A 10,281-nucleotide genomic window follows, 5' to 3' on the forward strand; every position below is an offset into this window, starting at 1 on the left:
CTCCTAAATCACTCGTACGCACAATTTAAGAACAAATCTGTGCATACGAACTGTTCTTGCATGAGGCCCAATGTTTTTAAAGTCATTGTGTAATGCTTAAGTTCTAACTCAGTAAGTACTCTGCATCGACGAGTACCCAAACTGAAGTGCTGATATTTGAGATAGTTTGAGAAAAACTGGTATTGGGACACCCCAACTTGAAATCACTCCAAGCCCTCTGAAGGTCCTTCTAACTGATCTGAAAGCACATTTAGAGTTTAATTCTCGTGGAACTGATGAGCTAAAGGTTACTCTAAGTGGAGCTAAGACCAAGGTGATTTGATGCCTTCTTAAATCCAGTCTCAAAGATATCACAGTGGTTCATGCGAACACTATTTTATAAACCTTCACACTACCATTAATTTCCCATTACACTGTTTTCTGGCTTCAACATGATGTTCCTGCTGGAAAAGACTTAGTCGGCACAGAAAGTGCTACAGCTAGCTACTGCTGTCGCTGACTGTGTTTGCAAATAACTGTAGAATTTTATGCAAATAATCATGTAATGTAAAACTGACAGCAATGTTAGGCTTTATAAAACTGCCTTCATATGAATTTATAAAACCTTCAACACTACAGTTGTTTCAGATGGCAGCAATCCATTTTTACTTTTGAATTAGTAATTAGCTCCCCTGTCTGATTAGAATTAAACCCTTCAAACTGAGGATATTCATAGAGCTATATTTGTTCATAACCTTTTCACAGAACCCCACTTTTCTGTGAGCCTTTTTATAGCCTTTTTCATTTAGGGCCGTTCACGTAACTGCCATTCTTTACTGCTGCTGCACTCAAGCCTTTCCTGGAGTTCCTTCATCACTGGCCAGAAACCTTCAGTACTTCCCATCTTTCACCCTCTCTAACCCTGGAGAATGGCTGCATAAGTGTGAAAAGTAGGGCAGCACACAAGCAGATTTAAGAGGACATTTTCATCAGTGGGAGGCCACTTCATTTTAGCAGAGCCACTCATCCAGACCGAATTTGTGATTGCACCTGCAGCTCGCTAGAGTGAATGGAAATCTTGAGTAGCAGCCGAGGCGACAGGACAGGAAAGATGTTTAAAAGGAATTTCAGTTTCATCTGTCAGCAGGTAATTGGCTGATTCCATCCTCCGTGTTGACAAGAAGTTTGTAATAAACATGTTGGTCTTGCTAAAATGTAACTTATTTTTTGTTTCACTCAGTGTACAGTGTTCAGTACAAAGTTATTGAGTAATTCTCATATGATCTGTTCTTCACTTCCACCATGTCAGTGTTTGCACTGAACCAATCGGTAAACTTTGACTGTAGTTCTTGTTGGGCTCCTCCTGCCACAGAGGGGAGTATTGAAAATTTTCAAAGCTAGAGCTAGAGGTGGAAAAATGCCAGAGGACTCGGCTTTGTTCCAGTGCTGCAGAAATAGATTGTACTTGAGCACAGTGAGTTTTTTTCATGTTTTGCTGGTAATCTAAGCCATCAGATCAGCCACACATCACACTTCCTCTAGGAGAACAGTATTATTGGGTTCTCTTCTGTTTCTTTTGTCAAACAGGTTTGACAAAAGGGCAGCTTACTGGATATGTGAATCAGATAAGACTCGTTGGCTGCACACTGGGTGGAGCAGGATGTGATTGGACAGAGGGCTCCTCGTACTGTACGTCAGACCGGCGAATTCATACGTAGCAGCTCGGTCCGGGACAGAGCTGAGGTCAGACGTGACAAAGTGTGCTTTTTTTTCCCCCTCTGCGAAGAAAGACAGTTCTGTGTTCAAGAAGGACAGATGCCAGAGACTGTGGGATGAGGACAGAGGCTGTAATACCCCCGCATGTTTAAAACAATGAGCTGGCATTCTCTGCTAACAATACACATAAATCAATACTAGCTGTCTCTGCACAGTATATCTCTAGGAACCTATACACTAATAACAATTTAAATAAACTCTATTTATACAAAAAGGTCATGTCTTCAGTTCACAGCTGTTTTTGCTACTATACTAAAGGTTTGGGCGGGAGAGTGGGGATTGGAAATGGAGAATTTTGTTTAATTTTGCACATATTTCAGTATTTAAAAAAAACTGAAATCATACCTAAAATCACAGAATTACAGTGTAAATTTATGCACTCATGTAAAAATTGTAATTGTATTTTTTTTACAGAAAAAGTATTTTTGCAAATTTACAATAATTTTACAAACATCCATTTTTAAAAATCTTACTAAAAGTAATCATGTTTAATTTTTCTAAACTCTTTTTAAGTAGTTGGTTGTAGGAGTTCCAATATCACAAAATGGCAATATCGCACCATCTCTTCCATTAAGTTTTCAAGTTACAAAACATAAAAGTGGATAACGGAAAAGTGAGAGCTGAAAACTACAATCCAAACTGGTAAAGAAATGTTTTGGATATGACTTATTTTTAAAGATATGCAAAATGTTTCATGAGATAAAAAGAACAGATACTAAGTATTTCCATCAACAGATAGGGAGGTTTTGTATGCACAAAAATAGAACAGACCGACTCTCTGTACATTTGGTATTGTTCTTAAACACGTTTGATACAGTCAGCACATGAAATCTAGTTATTTGATTTAAACTGATGCCCATTGATTTCGTTGTACTTGTTAAAATGACCATAAAGATATTCTGATTCTGAATGAAAGTCAGCTGTAGTAAGACAAAAGTACGTGTGTGAATGAGAGGGAGGCAGGTGGAACGGTGAGGTCACAATGAGTTCGAGTACTTGGAGTCGACTGTCCAATAAAATGGAGTGTGGTAAAGAGGTGAAGAAGAGAGTCCAGGCAGGATGGAGTGGATGGAGAACAGTTTCAGGAGTGGTTTGTGACATGTGTGGCAGCAAATGTCAAAGGAAAGGTTTACAGGAGAGTAGTGAGACCATCTATGTTGTGTGGTTTGGAGACAGGTGCTGACAAAAACACAGGAAACAGAACTGGAAGTGGCAGACTGAGATGGTTTGGACATGTCTAGAGGAGGGACTGGGTATATTGGTAGACGAGAAGGAGATAATGCATTAAGAGAAGACATGGAGATAGATGGAAGAGTATGATTTGCTGTGGTGACCCCTGAAAAGTGAATTATGATTAGAATTAATTTTATTCAGCATGTACGAGTGAAACTCATCCAGCCAGGGGTTAACTATCTTCCTTTTTTCACATGCTGGTCATGTGCTCGATGGCGTCAGTTTGTGGTGTATTACTAAGATATGAAGGTTCTTAGCTTGCAAAATGTGGGCAGTACATGGTGTTGTTGAAATGCTGAGGGGATAGATTGTGTTGCAAGTCTGCTTGAGTTAGCCACGATCTGTTTATTTGCTTGAATAGCCGTGTTATGTGTTTGTTAAGGATTAGTGCAGCTTTGTACCACCCATAGTGCTCGTTGTGCAACATATTCCTTCAGGTCTTATCAGCTTACATTTCCTGTCAGAACTATAGCGTTGCAGAAGCTTGCTGTGAAACTGTTATGGCTTCATTACACTTGAAGTAACACTTGGAACAAAAAAAAAGTGTTGCTCAGAAACTTCATTAAATGCACAGTTCTGCTTTTTCTTCTTCTGAGAAGACTAACTGAGCGCCTTCTGATTTCCCCCTGCATACGACCAGACTTGCCCACATAACCTTTATTCGCACTCCACTTCCTCAAATCTGCTACACTGAACCCTTACTTGTGTCCCGGTCACTGAACTTTTAGCACAGCAGCCCAAAACTGAATGTTCTTCTTGGGAAGAAATGGCAATTAACTAAAAGAAGGGGGCAGTGTCTGGAAAGAGGATTATCTGAGCCTTGTGGCTTTATGGGACATTATTACTGACCTACATTAGCTCCCCATGCTCCACTTCTTTCACACATATTTCATGGTTATAATCTGAATATTGTCATCTGCGTTTTATTACAGTAAACAAGCAGGATTAATGTTAAAAACGAGCAGATGTCCCAAATAAGAGCATTACAGACACACCCAGATGGTCTCAGTGTCATGTACACAATAGGTTTTACGCTCAGCCTCATTTTGTAAAAAGTGTACTATTATGAGAACTACTTCAGTCTCATGCACATCCACAAGGTCATCAAAAATACGTAAATAACCTAATAAGCAAAGGCATTTATTAAAAACTGTTATAAACACTGATTATTATCTTCCAAGACTTCTAATTAAACATCTGTGATCCATATATTTCTTTTCTAGACCACGTTTGCTGAATCAACACATTTCTTTTCCTCAAATCCCCTCTGTAAGTAAATTTTTCTGTACAGTGTCTCATTTTTCATTTTCCGTCTCACAGGATCGAAGCACAGAAGGCAGTTTTCTGTCGCTGCGTCGGGGTTCCTCAGAAAACAACCTCGATCTGGACCTCACCGACGCAAGTCCCCGTTACGGCTTGGAGGTCCAGCGGAGCCGTTCCTGCTTGGACAACCTCCAGCAGAAGATCCTGAAGGTGACCGAACAGCTGAAGATCGAGCAGACGGCTAAAGAGGAGAACGTCGCCGAGTACCTGAAGCTGATGAGCAGCGCGGACAAGCAGCAGATGGGGCGCATCAAGCAGGTGTTCGAGAAGAAGAACCAGAAGTCGGCTCAGAACATCACGCAGATGCAGAAGAAGCTGGAGCAGTACCATCGAAAGATGAAAGACACCGAGGTGCTTCACAGTCCCCCTCCTCGCTCTTGGTCAGTAAAACGCAGCACCATACCCAGGGAGTCGCCCAGAGAGCTGCTGAGGGATATGACCGGCAGCGGCCGACACCCGACCATGGACAAAATCAAAACCATCGGACCAGGAGTTTCTCTCTCCCCTCCTTTCTTCTTCAGCAAGCCAAGAGAGTTTGCGAACCTCATCCGGAACAAATTTGGCAGTGCCGATAACATCGCCCACCTCAAAACCAACATGGACTCCTCCTCCGCCCTGCCCTCCGATAACGCAGGGAAAGGGTTGAGCGGCAGCACCTCTTTGGTTGGCAAACCCAAGTATCCCAGCGATGACGAGTGCTCGTCGGGTAGCGCCTCGTTTTCTGCCGACAGCAACGGGAAGCCTGCGTTGGGAGCGGCGACTGCAGGACAGGGACAGCAGGTGGAGGGAGGCAGCCAGAACAGACTAGACCTGTACTACGAGGAGGTGAGGGAGATCAAAGACACTCAGAGCCAACTGGAGGAGGACATTGAAGAGATCAAGGCTCAGTTCAAGAGAGATTACGACATTATCAATCAATCACTACAGGAGGAGAGATACAGGTGTGTTTGCATCGCTTCTTCTTCACTGTCCTTAAATCTTCCTATAGGATGCTTTGTAATCAGAAAAAAAAACTGACTGTTTTTTGTAATATGGCTAAAAGAAGTTGGAGTTCCTACAACCACAAAACATATTTGTTTCTGCCTGGCAAATAAAGGTTCACCGGTGTCTTGACTGGCAGGTACGGACGTCTGGAAGACCAGCTGAACGACCTGACAGAACTTCATCAACACGAAATGTCAAACCTGAAGCAGGAGCTGGCCAGCATAGAGGAGAGAGTGACCTACCAGGCTCAGGAGAGGGCCAGAGACATGCAGGTAAACCTCTTTCCCCTGAAGTATCATACAGCTAATCTAACACAATATAGTTCACAGGAACTTATTTTCAACAGCCGTGTGTCATATTTAAATTTTCTTTGACAAAATCCTGTGTTTATATTTTTCCCATTCCTTCTCACACTTTACAGCTTTTATTTAATGTATTATTTAGTTTTTTTATTGCACTGTTTTCAATGATGTATGCAAAAGGACAGCAGATCACCCGGTTTAGTGCCTCTACTGTTCACAGCTCTAAAAATGCTTCTCTATTAAAAATGTGTGAAAATTGTTAATCACTACAGCTGCTTTTCTCACATTACCTTGTCTGCAGACACTAATCCATGCAAGCGTGGATTCGGGCCTTTTGCTGGTCCTGTTTCTCCTCAGTCAGAGGAATGCACCACCTATGGTTTTCAAACAGAATGTCAGATTTTTGCTGCGTCACTCCACAGGATAGTTTTTCACTTGGCCTCATTTTCATCTTAAAGGGCGTGTAACATCGTTTTAGTGACAACTGACCTATAAATCTTGATGTTACTAACATAAACAAATCACAGTCGACATTTCATAATTTTCAAAATGAAGTTTTTTGAAACTCCAAGAACCAAAATCATGTCTGATTTTAACACACTGATGTCTGAGAGCTCAAAGATGACAAGCATTTACTTCAGGTTTTACTTATTTGCATGTCTACAGTGAATCTTAGCCACTAGTTTTGATATATTTCACCTTTTTTTTTTTTTGGTTCAAGATGTTAGCTCAGTTTCTCAAAAATTATGTCACTTTCGAATTTTATTTATTTGTTTTTTTGGGTGAATTAGTTATCCTAATAGGTTACCGATATGCTTCACTTAACCTAGTTGATTATTCAATGCTCCTTTAACTTATTTAAAACAGGGAGAATTAGGTGGGATTTTGTTCATAATGAGCTTTTATTTTTCAAATAAAGGAGCTTTATATTTCTAAATCCTCTGAACTCCTGTGAAGTCACACTTCAGAGTTCTCAGATTCTGTTATTTCTGCGTTTTTCCTGAGAAACTAACTCTTAATTGTAAACTGGCAGCAGCTCCTCACATCCGACCATGTCATGGAACTGCCTAGCAAAACGAAAAGTGGATACATACACGTCCTCAGATAACTACTTAAACTGTTAATTAACCTCCAACCTTCCAATATGAGGATTTAATAGTTTTTTATTCATGGTAGCCTTTTGAGGAGAAAAAATGTTCTTGGTCAGATCAGAAAAACTGCTCTCCTGGTGTCCAGCCAGTCTTTGATCAACGGTTTAATACATTAAGTCAAAAGCTCATCTTAGATCCAGTTTTTGCCAGTATTGTCTCGACTACTGAAAATAATTCATTTACATTTGAGAAGCTCTTAGTTTTTTATCGTTTGTCTTTTAAGACCCCATACTGTAATCGTAGCCGAATCTTCAGAAATGAGAATTTGTAGGACAATAAAAACCCATTTAAACATTTTGAACCATCTGTTTCAGGAAGCCCTCGAGTCGTGTCAGACTCGGGTGTCCAAGCTGGAGCTCCATCAGCAGCACCAGCAGCAGACGGTCCAGCTGGAAAGCCCCAACGCCCGCGTCCTGCTGGGGAAGACCATAAACATCATGCTGGCCATCATCACCGTCATCCTGGTGTGCGTCTCCACTGCTGCCAAGTTCGCCGCCCCCCTGATGAGGAGCCGCTATCACGTGGTAGCGACCCTCCTTGGACTGTGCTTTCTGACTGTGTTCTGGAAGAACTGGGAGCGTTTACAGTTTGCCATAGACCGGTTGTTGATACCAGCTTAGATTTCTTTTTAAATCCTTTTAACAATAATGCTGTTACATGTAAAAACTGAATGGTCTCAGAGGATTGGTTGTACAATCTTCAGCAGACATGATCAACATCCATTTTTAGAGGTGATGATTTTTTTTAAAGATGGACTAAAATTAAATTTTAGATTTTGTTTTTTTTGTCCAGAACTTGAATGTGTTTTACTAACAATGTCTTTTAAACTTAAAAACAACAACAACAACAATATTTACTTAACAGTAAAATTCTTGCTACTTTTCCAGCTGTTGATTTGAACTCATCTGAAGGGTTAAATGGGTCAGAGGTAGTCAGGGTGAAGAGAAGGCAGAGGAAAGGATCTTTGAACGTAACTCAAAGCTTACACACAAATGCAAAGTGCTGCTCGTTAGGTCTAGTTGGCTTCACTCTCTTCACACTAAAGAAATGTTGGTGAAATAACACGTATTTGCTTTCTTTCTGATAGTTAAATGATATTTTTTTCCGCATCATTCCAATAAAGCTGATGTGAGCAGAACTTAGCATCAAACTGCTAAACCATGCATCTCATTTTAGTGGTTTTGGGGCAAGTTAGCAGATTTTTTTTTGTTTTGTGTTTTATTTGCAAAGCTAAGAGGCTGCTGGTTATAAATAAATAAGGATTATTTTTCTAAAAGTTGACATTTTATTTAAGGTAAACTTAGGCCTGTCACAATAACAAATTTTGCTGGACAATAAATTGTCTTAGAAATTATCTCAATAAACGATAATATTGTTTGGACACCATTTTAAACTAATTTATAGAAGTTTATGAAATTTACATAAAGTTACAGACAGACTGAAGGCAGCTACTGAATCTGTAATATTGCTACACACCCCTATCCAAGCCAGCGCAATTTATTTTTTATGTGTCTTTATCTGATTTCATAAAATAATTGCAGTCACCTGCACTCTGTTTACGATTTTTTTTTTTTTTTTACAAAAATTTATGAAATTTACCACCCAAAGTTCGGCAAGCCCTGAGGGCATCCTGAGGCGTTGCCAGCTGAAAGAAGGTGAAAACCGAAGACGCCCCTCTGGCTAAATGCCTGTTCACGGGGCTGTCATGCTACAGAGGCTACGAGACCATGATGCCAGAGTTCACTCCTCCCCACGCTAAGGACTAGAAAATAGGGAGACACAAAGAACAAACAAGCAGGCAAATGAAAATTATCGACCTCATTTTTAATTCATTTCGCAATAGATTGACTTGTTGCTTATTGTGACAGGTCTGGGTAGACTAAAGCAGAGGTGTTGGGCTTTTTTTATTGTTTCGTTTCTGTCGTTCCTCTCTGTCTCATATAGTCAGCCATCTGTGAGCGTTTCTCAGTTAAATGGAGATCTTTCAAGTGCAATATGTTTGAGTTTAAAGAGCGCTGTTTTTATTCCCATTCCCGTAGTGTCAGTTTTAGTGGAGTGACAGAGTGTTGGTTGCCTGAGGAGTGTTGTAAGGAAGTGTCATTAATGCTGCCGTTAGAGATCCATAACCAGCCACTACTGGACTCTGATAAAACCATCCGCCTCTTCTGTCAGAGGAAAAAAAAAACAATTTAACTGCATTAGCTTGCTAGTAACAACAGCACGCCAGAGAACTCCAGGCACACAAACACAAACAGCACAAAAACAGGATCTGTCACTTTATTTTCTCTTCTATCCATGTCTTATGTGTTGATCTTTTTTTCTTTGTTTACTACCATTTTCTAATGATGTGATGCAGAGGCAGTAAGTTAAACTGTGATCCAAGGCCTTTTCTGAGGAAAAAAAATGCAATTGTCTTTGTTTAACAAGAGCAACAAATAGCCTCACAGAGGACTACATTGCTGGTTTTGGTGATTAACTACAAGCCTTTTTATACTATTTTTAATCACTAATGTATTATTTTATCTGTCTCATGAACATCACCTGTGAGGATTTGATATATAGCTGATAATGTGTCTTCGCTACATGTTTTTGTCGATGTTATTCATCTTTTTGTTTTTAAATCGTATTTGTTCCAGTTTTGACATACTTTTGAGGAAGTTTTACATTCAGAGCAATGATCTTGTTTACATCCTGTGTATTTATCTCTGGTGCACTATGTGACCAATCAATTGTATTTTTATGTATTATGTGCCTTTTTGTCTGATAATGTCTGTTAAATTAAACCTTTTTAATCAACATAAATTTGATAACATGTGACGAGTGTTTGGTATTCGCAATATGACCTGATTGAGATTTTACTGGAATTATTTTGGTTTACAGGTGAGGTTTTCCAACAGCAATTCCAAAAAAGTTATGATTTTATGTAGAATAAAGATAAGATAATAAAGACAATGCAATGATTTGTAAATATAATAAACCCATGTTTGAATCACAAAATAAACATGGGTTTAAACAAAACTAAGGTAATTTTGAATTTGTTAGCAACACGTATCAAAAAAGTTGGGAGAAACAAATAATGGCGGTAAAAGTAAGTGGTACAAATAAACAGCTGCAGGAGATGAATTCCACAAACCATTGACTGTAAGTTCACTGTGCCGTCCACAAATGCTGGTTAAAGCTCTATCATGCAAAGAAGAAGCTACATGAACATCATCTCTGAACCAAAGCACATTTAAAACGAGCTGCTGCAAAGTAGAGATCTGTTCTGTGGTCACATATTGAAAAATAAAATTATTTTTAGAAACATGATGCACTTAAAAGGAGAGAAACTATCTAGTCTGTTAGCGCACAGTCCAAAAAACCTGTCTGTTGGTATAGGGGTGCATTAGTTCCTCTGGCATGAAAAACATACAGGTATGCATATGGTACAGCATATGCTTGTAATGACGTCTTTAGCAAAGGCCGTGCATATTTCAGCAAGACAATGCAAAACAGCTGCATCAACAGCTGTTTATACATATACTGTATATATA

At 39.6% G+C, this 10,281-nt stretch overlaps 1 protein-coding gene across 2 annotated transcripts in view; it reads left to right on the forward strand.

Moving 5' to 3' along the window:
* tmcc3 (transmembrane and coiled-coil domain family 3) overlaps nt 1-7,938 on the forward strand; it is a 20,916-nt gene extending 12,978 nt beyond the window's left edge. Inside the window, exons 2-4 of one of the 2 annotated variants that reach the window (XM_014017146.1) lie at nt 4,309-5,252; nt 5,408-5,567; nt 7,063-7,938. In XM_014017146.1, the coding sequence (XP_013872600.1) occupies nt 4,309-5,252; nt 5,408-5,567; nt 7,063-7,368 (1,410 nt within the window). In that variant the 3' untranslated portion in view covers nt 7,369-7,938. The remainder of the gene's footprint in view (nt 1-4,308; nt 5,253-5,407; nt 5,568-7,062) is intronic. The other variant, XM_014017147.1, reaches the window with a different exon arrangement.
* The last annotated feature ends 2,343 nt before the right edge of the window (nt 7,939-10,281 follow it).

This window comes from Austrofundulus limnaeus, unplaced genomic scaffold (genome assembly GCF_001266775.1).
Source record: "Austrofundulus limnaeus strain Quisiro unplaced genomic scaffold, Austrofundulus_limnaeus-1.0 Scaffold162, whole genome shotgun sequence".
NCBI lineage: Eukaryota > Metazoa > Chordata > Actinopteri > Cyprinodontiformes > Rivulidae > Austrofundulus > Austrofundulus limnaeus.